The sequence below is a fragment of the Nematolebias whitei genome, chromosome 2 (assembly GCF_014905685.2).
Source record: "Nematolebias whitei isolate Nwh7 chromosome 2, NemWhi1, whole genome shotgun sequence".
In the NCBI taxonomy this organism is placed as follows: domain Eukaryota; kingdom Metazoa; phylum Chordata; class Actinopteri; order Cyprinodontiformes; family Rivulidae; genus Nematolebias; species Nematolebias whitei.
The window spans coordinates 56,625,857-56,641,161 of record NC_056499.1 but is presented as its reverse complement, the minus strand read 5'-3'; the positions used below and the strand labels follow the sequence as shown (position 1 = coordinate 56,641,161).

Below are 15,305 nucleotides of genomic sequence, written 5' to 3'. Positions count from 1 at the left end.
AGTCATGTAGAGAGTCAAGACCAACATACACGGATTCGTCTTGAGCCCGTAAACAACATATGTCTGTGTAGTGCACGTATGTGTATGTTCAAGCACTCAAAACACACATGTCATCATGGGAATTCAAGTGTGAATGGACCGTGCCTGTCTCGTGCTTTGCAATGCCCTGGGCATAGTTAGTACCAGATTGGCATAGCAATGGGCACTGCATAGTACAAGATGGGCACCACAAATACTTAATGATTATTGAATGTCTACACTTTGTGCTCTGGACGTCTGGTAGGGTACAGGGGGTTCTGGGGGCTTCTGGGTAGTCTCAGGTGTGGGCAGCGGAGGCACATATTACCAGGCTGGAGAGGCTTCAACACAAATGTAGAGGTTCTGCATTTTGGTAAAATGGGACTGATTGCAGTAATGAAATACATGTATGATTCAATAATTTATTGACAGAATTGAATGTCTGCAGGTGTAAACACAAAGCTTAGGGTCTCTTCTTTCCAAAGATATACTGTATGCTTACCTAAAATATTCAGAACAATTTCTACTAGTTGAAAAATTCAGGCATTTTCTATTTTGTCTAATCCGACTCTGGGAAATTCTACATATGTGTGGAACTTGGGATTGGGAAAATGTTTCTCATTGCAAGGTATCTGACTCGGAGTTAAGATTTTCAGCCTAAAATAAAGATAATTTATTTCTTCTTTGGTTTTGGTGGGTCTGGGGGTGTCTGGGTGGGTCTGGGGGCGTCTGTGAGGTTCTGGGGTTGTTAAAAGGTGTGGGGGCACCACAATGTACGAGACGGGCACACCCAATACTTTGTCATTTTGAATGGCCTGTGTATGGGCAGTGCCAATATGGTATCATCATGTGCCCGTCGCTTCCCTATAAGTAGATCAAAGGACGAGCTCGTTAAGGTCAGATCTCGGCTTCTGAGTCACGTAGAGAGTCAAGAACAACATACACGGATTGGTCTTGAGCCCGCAAACAACATATGTCGGTGTAGTGCACGTACATGAATGTTCAACTGCTCAAAACGCACAAATCATCATAGGAATTCAATTGTGAAAGGACCATGCCTGTCTCGTGCTTTGCAATGCCCTGGCATAGTTAGTACCAGATGGGCATGGCCAATGGGCATCACAATGTATGAGACGGGCACGCCCAATACTTTATCATTTTGAATAGCCTGTGTGTGGGCAGTGCCCATATGGTATCACAAGATGTCTGCCAGATTCCCTATATGTAAATAAAAGGACGAGATTGTTAAGGTCAGATCTCGGCTTTGAGTCACGTAGAAAGTCAAGACCAACATACATGGATTCATCTTGAGCCTGAAAACACATGTCGACGCAGTGCACATACGTGCACGTTCAAGGGCTCAAAACACACATGTTATCATGGGAATTCTAGTGTGAATGGACTGTGCCCGTCTTGTGCCTTGCAATGCCCTGGGCATAGTTAGTACCAGATGGGCATGCCAATGGGCATCACAATGTACGAGACGGGCACACCCAATACTTTGTCATTTTCAATGGCCTGTGTATGGGCAGTGCCCATATGGTGTCATCATGTGCTCATCTCTTCCCTATAAGTAGATCAAAGGACGAGCTCGTTAAGGTCAGATCTCAGCTTCTGAACCATGTAGAAAGTCAAGACAAACATACACAGATTCGTCTTGAGCCCGCAAACAACATATGTTGGCATAGTGCACGTACGTGCACATTCAACTGCTCTAAACACATATGTCATCATGGGAATTCAAGTGTGAAAGGACTGTGCCCGTCTCATGCCTTGCATAGCCCTGGGCATAGTTAGTACCAGACGGGCATTGCCAATGGGCATTACATGGTATGAGATGGGCATGTACAATACTTTGTAATTTTGAATTGTCTGTGTGTAGGCAGTGCCCGTATAGTGTCACCATATGCCCATGGGCCACCAGATGGACAGGGCCAAAATATTGAGTTTTTGGCTGCCATTTGACACTTTTCTGCCTCTCCAGACCGTCCCGAGTCCAAAGTCGTAGTCCAGTTTGGTCTAGCTTACAATAATGCTTAACTTAATTTGAATTGAGATTTAAGCTGCAGCTTGATTTTATTCTGCCTCTCCAGACCGCCCCGATTCCGAAAATGTAGTCAAAATCAGTTTAATTGATGTTTGACCTAATAATTAGAAATTACGTTTTTTGGCCCATGCCCGCCTCGTACATTGCCATGCCCATTGACCATGCCCTTTGGTATTACTGTATGACCATGGGCATAATATGTACCAGATAGGCATGCCAAGGGGCATCACAATGTACAAGATGGGTACGTCCAATACTTTGTGATTATGAAAGACCTATGTAATAGCCATGCCCCTCTAGTATCACTGTGTGCCCATGGGCATAGTTAGTACCAGATGGGCATGGCTGATGGGCAATGCATGGTACAAGACGGGCATGGCCAATGCTTTGTGATTATGAAATACCTATGTAATAGCCATGCTGCTCTAGTGTCACCGTATACCCATGGGCATAGTTAGTACCAGATGGGCATGGCTGATGGGCACTGCTTGGTATGAGATGGGCATGGCCAATACTTTGTGATTATTAAAGACCTATGTAATAACCATGCCCCTCTAGTGTCACCATATGCCCATGGGCATAGTTAGTACCAGATGGGCATGGCCAATGGGCACCAGACGGTTTGAGAGGAGCACCATAAATACTTGGTGATTATTGAATGGTCTGTGTGTGGGCAGCACCCATATGGTGTCACCATATGCCCATGGGCCACCAGATGGACAGAGACAAAATATTGAGTTTTTGGCTGTCACTTGACACTTTTCTGCCTTTCCAGACTGCCCCAAGTCCAAATACATTGTCCAATTTGGTCTAGCTTGCAATGCTTAATGTTTCACTTAATTTGAATGGGTCTCTCTTTCCAACTGTTAGAAAAAAAACCTGAGATTAAAGCTGTAGCTCGACAATTTTCTGCCTTTCGAGACTGCCCCGAGTCTGAACATGTAGGCGAAATCGGTCTGGCTCAAAATATTTTTTTTCACAGCTCTTATGACCATTGGTTAGTGTGTTTGGTGGTTTGATTCCACCAGCAGTCACATGCCCTAGGGTCCTTGGGTAAGACACAGTCCATTTACCACTTTCTAGCCCTCCGACAGGCAATACTGGTACCTGAGGAGCAGAGCCTATTCTTTATAATGTTTTTATGGACAGTGCCCATCTCGTGCCAATTTATGCCCACAAATGGGCATGGACTTATCCAGAAGGCCACAGCAGACTGTTTGAAAAAGTTTATGCTTGGTGCCACTCATGTGCTGATTTGTGTCCTGCCAAAATGCACACGTTTGATGCACTCTTCACAAAATGCAGGTAAAATAAATGGAAAACAAATGGATGGATGGATGGATGGATGGATGGATGGATGGATGGATGGATGGATGGATGGATGGATGGATGGATGGATGGATGGATGGATGGATGGATGGATGGATGGATTTCAGTTTCAGTCAGGGTTTAGAGCTCATCATAGCACAGAAACAGGTCTAGTGAAATCAACATAACTGGTTTGTTCCACTTTGGAGTAAGCTGTTGGAGGAAGAATCAGTTTTGTGTTGTGTGTTTCCTTGACTGATGAAGCCTTCCGGATTGAAGGCGAAATGTTTCAGCACAAAAAAAGAAACTGTCCAGATGACATGACTGAAAAATGTTGAATTGTATACCTGGATTACTGAGCATTGTTAGCACTAGTGAAAGTTACTAATGATATTCTCATGGCCTCAGACAATGGACTTGTGTCTATACTGGTCCTGTTAGATCTCAGTGCTGCATTTGATACAGTTGATCACAATATTTTACTACAGAGGCTTGAATATGATATTGGGATTGCAAGAACGGCTCTAAAATGGTTTAAATTATATTTATTTGATAGATTTCAGTTTGTAAATGTAAATAATGAATCTTCTTCATACACCAAAGTTAGTCATAGAGTTCCTCAGCATTCAGTGCTTGGTCAAATACTCTTTACTATATATATGCTTCCATTAGGTAAAGTTATTAAACAGTATGGCATAAATTTTCATTGTTATGCTGATACTACTCACTGACACCAGATGAATCCAATTAGTTACTTAAGTTACAGCCATGTCTTGTGCCCCTTTTGCACTGCCCCTAATCAGCCCCAGCTCTGCTCAGCCCTGCACACCTCAGCTCAGCCTGGCTCAGCTCAGCCTGGATTTGCACCTGCAATTTAGGACCGATTTTGGAGGCCTGTCCAGAATCCAAGTCCCGCTAACGAGAGTTCTGCAATGAGTTACTCAAAGCAGTCTGCTCCTCAGATAAATAATATTAAGTTATATTTTTTATATATGAATGTTTCTATTAACTTATTTTATATATGAATATTTCTGTTCAGTGCCCTGACACGACTTCTGTTGTGACTTGGCGCTGTATAAATAACCTGAACTGAATTAAATCTGATGAACCAGATTCTACAAAAACATTTATATTTAAATTCAAAAAAGTTAAATCTGGTCCTCTGGATGTTCAAAAAACAAAACAAACAAAAAAAAAATGTAGAAATGTTTCATCTTTCATCTGAAAGATTTCATCAGTCTGAGGAGCTGTATTCAGCTCATAGCTGTTTATATAAGACTGAGCTGAATACAGCTCCTCAGACTGAAGAAGTCTTTCAAATGAAAGAAGAAACATTTCTACATTTTTTTGTTTTTGTTTGTTTGTTTTTGAATGTCCAGAGGACCAGACTTTACTTTTTTAGATTTTTCTACCTGGATTATTGAGCATGCATCAGGATATCTATATTTAAAATTCTATATTTTTCTTCATCATTTGATGTATTTGCACTCATTGAGGTTTTGTTTCTTGTATACAGATTATTTTTAGCTTTGATTTAAAGTGTAATTTTTGTTTTGTGATTTGTAAATCTGTGGGTTAGAATAATGTTGAACCAAGTGCTGAGTCTCTTCTTTAAACATGTTGGAGGGAAATATTCCTGAGATCCAATAATTTAGTTTTTTATGATTTTTCAGTTGAATTAACTTTAATTAACAGATTATTTAATAAAGTCAAAGGGTAAACAGGATTTCACGATAAAGCCGGCACCGTTTATTTATTTTTAATCTTCACTGATTAAAAAAACATATTTTTTATACATAAATGTTTTTAAAAAACGTTTCCACCCTCCGTCCCTCCATCCCGGTCCTCCTGTCTGCCAGGGCTCAAATCCAGCCTTTGTGAGCAGGCGAGGCTGGGGTTTGGGGTCTGGCCTCGCGGGCTTCAATGGCTCGGCAGCTTGTATGATCCTCAACAGTGACTCCGCTCGCTTAAATTTTATCGTCGGTCACCAAACACAAAAAACGCCTGGACTTCAGCATTAAACACAGCTTTGTCATTATTGTTTTTAAAATCTTAAAAATAGATGGATCTATTTTTAGATCCGCTGCTCTGCATCCAGAGAAATTGCAAATGGCGGATCAGTGAAAAGTTTCTGAGATCCAGTGACTCCTCCCCCTGACCAATCAGAGTCCTGCATTCATGTTACAGTCCAGACTCAGCTTGGCTGAGCTCGCTCGGTCCCACCAGAGAAGCAGGGACGAAAAGAGGTCCTGAATCAGCCTCAAATCAGCTAAATATACTAGCTAAAGGGCTGGTGCAAAAGGGTTCTTTCTGTGGCGGGCTGCCCAGAATTGGGGCTTATTAGGGGCAGTGCAAAAGGGGCATTAAAGACATAAAAGCCTTGATGACCCTTAATTTTCTGCTTTTAAACTCAGACAAGACAGAGGTTGTGATTTTTGGATTTGAGCATTTTAGGATTAGCCAGTTGAAGCAGATGACCACTTGTCCTGAGCCTGGTTCTGCTGGAGGTTTCTTCCTGTTAAAAGGGAGTTTTTCTTTTCCATTGTTGCCACTGTGCTTGCTCAGGATGGGAGACTGCAACAAAGTGAAGATTCAACGTGTCTGCTGGCTTCCTTCCTTAGATAATAAACTTTTACTAATCTGCTTTTGTATGTATGTGAATGTTTCTCTACAGTGCCCTGAGATGACTTCTGTTGTGATTTGGTGCTATATAAATAAACTGAATTGAAATAGAATTGGATGGATCTTTGTGCCACATGGGCACATAAGCAATCTGTGGGAGGGTTGCAGGAGATTAAAATTTTCCTTTTGTCACAGACACATAAATTAATCCATGTTAGGGATTTTTTTCCCTCGTATCACCTTCAAAGAATTCACACACAAGACAGAGTGTAAGAATTTTGATGAGCCCTCTGCAGAGGGGGGAGTTCGTGACCTGACCAAACGTCAAGGTGAAGTCCGCCGTTCGACGGGAGAGCTCGTGTTTTATTGTGAGACAGGAGGAGTGAACAACAGGCAAAATAAACAGATACAGATTTTCTCCAACGCAGCGGAGCCAGAAAAGATTACTAAACAGACAGCTTGATTACAAAACGGGATAGCCGGAGTAGCGAGGTCATATCTGAATAACATCATGGTTGTTTAAAAACCCAAGGTCTTGGTCTGACTGCACATGTACATGAACACTTAGAACAAGACTCTGGCTATTCTTTAGTTCACACGACTGGAGTTTAATTAAATGATGAGGGGTCTAAAAACAGTTTTAAATGATAACATTTACATTTTATCCAACAATCCATCACTTTTAGGTAATGTGTTTTTTATTTTGTCCCCTGTATAGAACCTCTCTAAAGTCAGTTGCTCTTCAAAATAATGGTCAAGAGTTGAACATTTTACTAATGCTTCTAATATTGGCTTCAAAGAAATTAACTAAAAAGATCAGGTACTGTATGTAATGGATTTTTGTTACTTTAATCACGTTTTCAGACCAAACCAAATTTCCAACATTCAACTTCTGATTAAAAAAAACTCTGTAATATGTCTCCTTTGATGCATTTATATTTCCAGTTATTAAAGATTAGTTATGTTTAGTTATCAAAATCCGAATCAATGAGAACTTTGCAGTCTTCTGCTTTTTTTTGTCTGTTGAAGTGACAAACAATCAGAGCCAACAGAACTAGTGAGGCAATGACTCCTGCACCAAAGACCACTGTGGTGATATTGGATGCCAAGACCTGCTTCAATTCCTTCATTTCTTTTGATCTGGTTTCTGGAAAAGCTGGTGTAGAATTCACTGAAAAACACCAGAGCAGTTCATTTTTACCCAGTCAGAGGGAGAAACAAATGCATAATTCATTTTCTTACCTTCAGTGGGCGTATCACTCTTTGGCTTTACAACACTTTTATTTTCCTTGGTTTTGGCTGAACCAAGATCAGCTGACCCAACAAACTGCAGCGGACCCTGGGTAATGTAGTGTCCAGTTGTCTCCTTGTTCAGCCCTCGTCTGCGTCGACGGGAAGGATCACTCAGGCAGCCCTGAGCACATCTTGAAAAGGGACTTCCAGGCTCACACAAGATGACAGAACATGTGACATACACCTGTAAGGGGGTGAGTTTTGGTTTGGTTTAAAAGTCAGCAGATATTTTGATAAACGATATGATACGATAATGATGACGAGAACAATAAATTTTAACATCAAATCCTATTCTTTTTGTTCTGTAACCCTGTATTTTGGGCTATGCTTGTGAGGATGGCTGAGTGGTTAGAGCAGTCGTCTTCCAATGCAAAAATTAGGGGTCCGAATCCACCAGCAGTCACATGCCAAAATGTCCCTGGGCAAGACACTGAACCCCTCATTGCCTTTGATGTGTGTCCCATCGGTGTATGAATGAGATAAAGCTCTGATTAGTCTCTTTAGAATAATTTGTTCAATTAGCTTTGTAGAGATCTAGTAGAGTGTTGTATGAATGGGTAAACGAGGGCATAGATTGTAGTGTAAAGCGCTTTCAGTATCTTGATCAGATAGAAAGGTGCTATATAAGTACAGTCCATTTACCATAATTTCTGGTTTTCTCTGTGTTACCTGATCATAGTCTCCACTGAATTTGAAGGCTTGAACTGCAAAGTTAAACGAAGTCTGGTCTGATGAGTGGATTTTCATTGTTTCATCTTTTACACATCTAGAAAACAGTAAGTTATACAAGATGACCAACAGCTTCTCAGATCTTTTGTAACAAGAAAATCTGTGATTTCTACTTCAACACATACCCGTTCTTAATGAGGTCATAAGACAGAGGATTCTCAGGGTTGTCATCAGGAGTTCCTTTACACGATTCAACAAACATAGTCACATTTGGGAAGTCCGAGTTGGCTTGAATGCCCATATAAATCATTTCTAGCAGCTTGACCTGCACTGGATAGGCATTAGCTTCCACCTTGTTTATAAAGTTACTGTCAATGAAGATCTCAAAGGTGTAGCCAAAACTGCCAAAGCTGGACTCGGTAAAGATGTAGTCAGACTGGTGGAGGTTGTAGTAGCTGGAAATGCTGATGGTTTTTGGAAACTCACAAGCAAAATCTATCTCAACTGTTCTCCTACGGATGATGAGCTCATCTGGACGCTCAAAGGAATGGATCTCATTCTTGAAGGCAATGTAATCACCTCTGTCCTGATTTTATGAAAAATAACAGAGTGAAAAGGATATGTATCTGAGAGGAAATCGTCCATTTAGGTGTGTTTTCATACCTGGAGTTCTGTGCCACAGGTGGTAAAAGATATGGTGCCCATGACATGTGTGTCATTAGAGGTGAGTGAGCATGAGGGGTCTTTCAATTTGAGAAAGTTTTCATCAATGCCAGGCATGGAAGCCTTCTCCAGTGTCACTGTCATCTTGTTTGGTGAGCAATGCACAGAAACCTTGCCTGTAAATCACAATAATTATTAACCCCTGACTGATACAGACATGTTAAGGTACAAAATATAAAGCAATGCAATGTGATTGTCCAAAAGATTTAGTCACAAACAACAGGTCGTCCAAGTGCTACATTTGTTACATTCCCCGATCCTGAGCAGCACTCTGGTGCCGGTGGAAAGATGGAAACGCCCTTTTAACTTGAAGAAATGTCCAGCAGAACCAGGCTCAGGGTAGGCAGCCACCTGCCTCAACTGGCAAGCCATCTGCCTTGATTATTTAAGGCCAAGATACACTCTGCATGAAATGACCGATTGTTGTTTTTTGTCACTGAAACTTGATTTCATAATGTCTGATTTTCACTCTGTAACCCACCTGAATAATCTAATATATTTCAGTGCAGACAGGAAGGTTGACAGCTACAGTAAGATTTAAGTTGGTACTGTATGTGTGGACAGCAATAATAATAGTATGTTGTGCATAAACAGAGTCAATGTTACAATTCCCTATTCATTGTTTCCAACTGGCAGAACACATGACTGCTAAATGCCAACATTTCTACCTGCTCCAAGAATTCACGGCAACTCTGATAGATGTTCTGTGTATTCCTCTCAGCCCTTAACACCAGGAGGCTTGGGTAGAAATCTTGTGGGGTTGGGTGGGTCTGGACCCCCCGCCCCCTATCAGTCTAAAGCCCCCAGTATACTCCTGTGTCCTGTCAGCCGCGTGGAAACTGCGCACTGTACGCAGAGGGTTGAGATTTCATGCTCTAGCATTCACCCTGAGCGGCTGCAGTCAGCTCCACAGACAAGGGGCGTTTACCGTCGGGATAAATTGAGGTCACCGATTGGTCATTTGCTGACATGCCTACTGGATTGATTGACAGGTCAAAAAAAAAAAAAACAAGAGCTGGCAGCCCCAGCCGCAGTGGTATTTTGTGTTTATATGTTGTTAATAAAAAGTTCTTAAAAAACAAAACAAAACAAAAAAAACAAAACAAGGGGCGCTGGCCCTGCAGCCCACACATCAGAGTGGCCCACCAGGAAATCTCCAGACCCTCCTGCAGCCACGCTGGACCTGATTTTAATTCGCTCGTGACAAATTCCTTAATTTATCACCATTTCAGTCATGGCATCAATGGAGGAGGAAGATATTGTTTGCCTTTTGGCAAAAAAACAAAAGAAAAGGCCAGATCAGGGATGAAGAAGAGGAATTTAATACATTGGTGTCGCATACAAAACAGTCAGTCGCCAGGCAGTTTATTGTGTGACACCGCGTACACTGTCGTAAAAATTGAGCTTTGCGCGGACATGCCCAGCGAAGGTATGCGTGTACCTCTGCGGACGGACGCGTGTACCTCTGCGGACGGACGCATGTACCTCCGTGGACGGACGTGCACGGTAGTATAATGGGGGCTTAATGGTTGTGTTAATTAATCCCTGACATTAGGCATGTGCATAGAGTGACCCCTGAGTTGCCATTACTCTCACCCTTCCCCCGTTAGAGGGGGGGGGGGAACTTCTGTGTTAGTGTGCCTGCCAGCTATGGCCTCAATAGAACATAGGCCAGGGGTGTCAAACTCACTTACAAAAGGGGGCCTAAATTAAAACCTTTTTCAAACTAAGGGCCAATTCCAAAAACCACACTAACTCAAACCATATACCCAACATCGTTCTTGGTTACAGTTTCTCAGCAAGAGTTTGGTTGGTCTCATTTTATGTTCTCTGTTGTGCTTTCAACATTATACTCAAAGATTATTGAAAAAAGTAAAGAGATAGAAGTATTTTACATTTCACATCATCGTCATCTTGGGGGCCAGCTAAGGTGTCAACAAGGGCCACATTTGGTCCCTGGGCCTTGAGTTTGACACATATGACATAGATCAAGTTATTGTATTTAAATTGCTTCCAAGTATACTGCCAGTAGGGTGGTCTCTGTGCCCTGTAGCAGAAGAATCTCAAGGTCAACAGCATATCACCAGATGGCATGTGGAGGAACCAAAGTTGGTCAACAAATGGCATCACGAGGCAAGACAGCGTCCACGGAAACAAACTTATCTGCAAAATCTGTTGTGCATCAGCACAGTATTTGAATCAGGTGTGAAGGCCCAGAGAGAGAATCAGAAAAAAGGTTAAATCATGTAATTTGGACAAGTTTCTTTTTGGGAGAAACGTTTCATTTTCCATCCGAAAGACTTCGTCTGTCTGAGGCCTGCCAACCTGGATCTGTCTCACAAATAGCACCTCCTTGATGTGTTTCAAGCTAGCCTTCTGTGGAATCCAAAGAAACTAGCTTTACACATGCAAAAAAGGGAACCATCTGTCCAAAACAATTAACCATCATGCATAACAATCAAATGTTTTAGGCCAGATGGCCAACTTGCTACAGCCTGAGGAACATCAAAGCCAAAATATTAATAATAAATAAATTTTGGATCCACAAATCAGCACCCTGATTTGAAGGTCACATTCCAGCTGAAGAGAGAATAACAGCAGGATTGAGGCAGCAGTGTGAGTGACCAGGCAGCCTATTTAGGGACAGTACTGCCTGCCCCATAAATGCAAAATGCAAAATGAAGAAACTCAATGTAGCCACATGGAAGATCCAAACCATGTTGGACAGTGACACCAGACCCCACCAAAGAACAGCACTCATAGTGCATGATCTTGAGAGGTACAAGATTGACAAAGCAGTGCTCCAAGAAACTCTCACATTGCTGAGCAAAGACTGAATAAAAATTATCTTATGCCATCTGCTAGATTGAAAAATTAGAAGAGAGAAAAGAGCAGTATTTGCATCAAAGTTCATGCTCAATAATCCAGGTAAAAATCAAACATTGTTTAGCAGCATTTGCAGATTTTAACAAGACTGTCCAAAAGCTGCCTACTATTGGAATCTCAGAATAAATCACGAGTCTTCGAGTCCCCATTGGAGATGAATGCTAGCTGACCTCGGTATGCGCCTATGCTCCCACAATGACAGACATAGAAGATGACAAGGATGCCTTCAATGAGGCTTTAACATTGTTTGTTAATAACATGCCTGCAGCTGACAACTGCTGCTTCTGGGAGTTTTTATGCAATCAGCTGGAAACAATCATGAACCTATGAAGGCATCATTGGGAAGTTTGGCAAGTGGAGCAAGAAAACCAATGGAGAGCTTCTGCTGAATTTTTGTATGGAGCACAACCTGAGAATCATCAAAACCTTCTTTTATCAATCTGATAAAAATTACTATACTTGGATGCACCCAAAATTTAAGCACTTTCACCCACTTGACTATGTTGTGACTCAGAAGGAAAACCTAGCTGATGTTCTCTCAACAAAGGCACTTTGCAGAGTAGAATGCTTGATGGACCATACCTAGTCCAGTCACTGCTTAGACTGCAGTTTACTCTACAAAGAAGGATGCTATCCAAAACATCACAAAAGCTGGACATTAAACAGCTAGACAACATGGCCCAACAACAAAGACTAGTCTCTGCAATTACAGCTGCACTGCAAGACATTGAACCACCGACACACTCAGAAAACATTGAACGTCATTGGAAATGGCTGAAAGAGAAATCTATAAATTGGCATCTGAGGTACTAGGACACCCCAAGAGAGTCACTCAAGACCAATTAGGTCTCTTAGTCCTCAATGGTACTCTTGGTTCCAAGAGTGCAATGTGGATATGCAAGAATTACTGCAAATCAAAAAGACTTCTCTGTATCCACCTGCAGGTGAACACTGAGAAGTGCTCAAGTCTTCAAAGAAGCAAAGCTGAGGTTCAGCATGAAATCAGGAGAATGAAGGATAAATGGTAGATAAATAAAATTGAAGAACTACAGGAGGTGGCTAATAAAATCAATTCCCAGTGTCTCATCTATGGTCTAATAGCAGTCTGTGGTTTGAGATCCAATGCCACTGCCGCAATAAAGATGTCTGATGGAACCAATTTGTGCACTGATAACAAGGACATCATTCAATGCTGGAAAGAACACTTCAAAAGAGAAAATATCTATGAGAAATTATCAATGTACTTCAATCACTATTGATGAAGTGGATGAAGCACTAAAAACAACTTGAACTCCCTTAGTTATGCTACTATAGGCTTAGATAGCAAGAGGACAAATTGACCACATTGTCTCACTTTGCTGTTGTCTTTACTTGGTCTACTCTACCTGTTTTGGATTTCTACCTGATTTGTATTTGTAATTATTTTTATCCTTAATGTGTGTTTTTTTTTTTTTTTGTCTTCCTTGGACACCTGGACCTGCCATTCTGTGTTTGTCTGTTTCTACTTCTTGTCCTCCTCAAACCCAGTTGAACAAAGCAGATGGCTGCTCGTCCTGAGCCTGGTTCTGCTGGAGGTTTCTTCCTGTTAAAAGGGTGTTTTCCTTTCCACTGTTGCCTTTGTACTTACTCAGGATGGGATACTGTGGCAAAGTGAAGATTCAACGCAATCTGCTGCCTTCCTTAGATACATAATTATTACTAACTGACTGTTTTAAATATATATGAATGTTTTTGTACAGTGCCCTGAAACAACTTCTGTTGTGACTTGGCACTATATAAATACTGTAAAATGAATTGAATTGAAGTTGGAAAGCCCCTATACCGGACAGCTTATGAACAGATATCCTGAAATATGGTGGACACAACTTAAAAAGAGAAGTCTTGAAGCTCTTCATTGCTTGCTGAGAGAAAAAAAATATTCTTAGACTTCAAAGATACTCTTACCATCACTATATACTAAAAGAAAGGAGAACTGTGTGATTGTGGCAGCCATTGTGGAATCTCACTGTTGTCCGGTGCTGGGAAATTTCTTGAAAAAAATCCTATTGAATTAAATGAAGACCTTATCAGAGCACATGCTACCCAATAGCCAGAGTGGATTCAGAGCTGGAAGATCCACAACCAACATGATCTTTAGTCTGAGACAGTTATAGGAAAAAACAATTGAGTAACATCAGCTACTTTATATTGCGCTTGTAGACTTATCCAAAGCATACTCTGGAAAGTTTTTGAAAGCATGACTGAAAAAGTGTCTGTTGTAGGCAACACCAGCAGCAGCTTTTAAATCAGGCATGGAGTCAAACAAGGATGTGTGCTGGCACCAACAGTCTTTACCTTGTACCTGTCAGTTGTCCTGGAGACAATAGCCATTGATCTCCAAAAAGAGTCTAAATCAGAGCCTGCATGGATGGCAAACTCTTTACTCTTGCACATCTGAAAGCTACAGCCAAAACCAGGGTAGCTTGTATTCAGGAACTGAGACGACTCAGCCCTTGTGGAAAATGATCCCAAACACGTTCAAGAGATTTTGGATTGCTTTTCAAGTGTTGCAAGACTGTTTGGCCTGAAAAATCAGTGTCTCAAAGACTGAACTGTTGTACCAGCCACCTCTCCTAAGTGATCCACTTGTAACTCAACCATGCATAACTGTCAACGGAGCAGCTCTGAAAAATGCAGAATCGTTTATCCATTTTGGAAGTGCTGTGATATCCTCAGGCTCATCAGACCTTGAAATGGATCAATGTATCCAGGCAGCCAATTTGGATTTCTCCATAAAAGATGTTGGTCTTGACACGACATCACACTGGCCACAAAAATCAAGGTGTACAACTCAGTCATCCTACCTACTCTGCTTTCCTTGACTGAAAGCATGGCACTCAACAGAAAACACCTATCAAAACTAACAAGAACACAACTGAGACTCCTACGCCAACTCTTGCATATCAGATGGCAGGATCCTGATGTTGAAGTTTTGAAGAAAGCAAAATGCATAAGTGCAGAGGCACTTATCACTGCATCAAAACTGAGGTGGGCAGGACATGTGAAGAGAATGCCAGACTCACATTTGCCAAAGATGGTGCTGTACGGAGAAGAACAAGGAAGCCTTCTCTCGTCTTACAGGGAAGAAAAACACAGAGCAGACAGAAACTTTGCTTCAGATGTCCTGAAATGCTAAATCAACACTGACTCATGATTTTTTTAATTTTTGAATATTGTTGTCATTGTATGATCTCATACAATACAATACATAGCACTTTCACTTAAAAGTGTGGGATGCCACAGCTGTTGGAACCTACACCAACAAGAATTCAAAAAGTGTTCAATACAAAAACAACTGGACTTTATTTGTAACAGAAGACGTTTCGCTCCTCATCCGAGGAGCTTTCTCAATTCAAAGAGCAGAGAGTGAGAGATTCAGGTTATAAGGCTGAGTGAGATAAGACACGCACACATATGTAGATTGGCATTTCACACCTAAACACCTTAACAGTAAGAGTCTTTTGTTACTCTAATTCACAGACGAGGCCCCTCTGTTCCCATCAGGTGGGAAAACCGGCTGGGAATCTGTTTTAAAGTTGCATTATAGGTTTTTGAAAGTGGAAATCTGAGGCCTCCTCCTCTGTTAAGGGACGGCTTTTCTCTTTTTACATAAATTGCTTCCTTCACCCCCCTCTCAAACCATCTGTGTTCTCGGTCCAAAATGTGCACATTTTGGTCCTCAAAAGAGTGTCCCTTATCT

General features: G+C 41.5%; 1 protein-coding gene across 1 annotated transcript in view; it reads right to left on the bottom strand.

Annotated features, from left to right (window-relative positions):
* Positions 1 to 8,764, bottom strand: part of LOC119427401 (oncoprotein-induced transcript 3 protein-like) — a 70,896-nt gene extending 62,132 nt beyond the window's left edge. The window contains exons 1-4 of the mRNA XM_037695010.1: positions 8,621 to 8,764; positions 8,143 to 8,543; positions 7,958 to 8,054; positions 7,320 to 7,472 (exon numbers count right to left, since the gene is read on the bottom strand). Of these exons, the coding sequence (XP_037550938.1) occupies positions 7,320 to 7,472; positions 7,958 to 8,054; positions 8,143 to 8,543; positions 8,621 to 8,764 (795 nt within the window). The remainder of the gene's footprint in view (positions 1 to 7,319; positions 7,473 to 7,957; positions 8,055 to 8,142; positions 8,544 to 8,620) is intronic.
* Between the last annotated feature and the right edge of the window lie 6,541 nt (positions 8,765 to 15,305).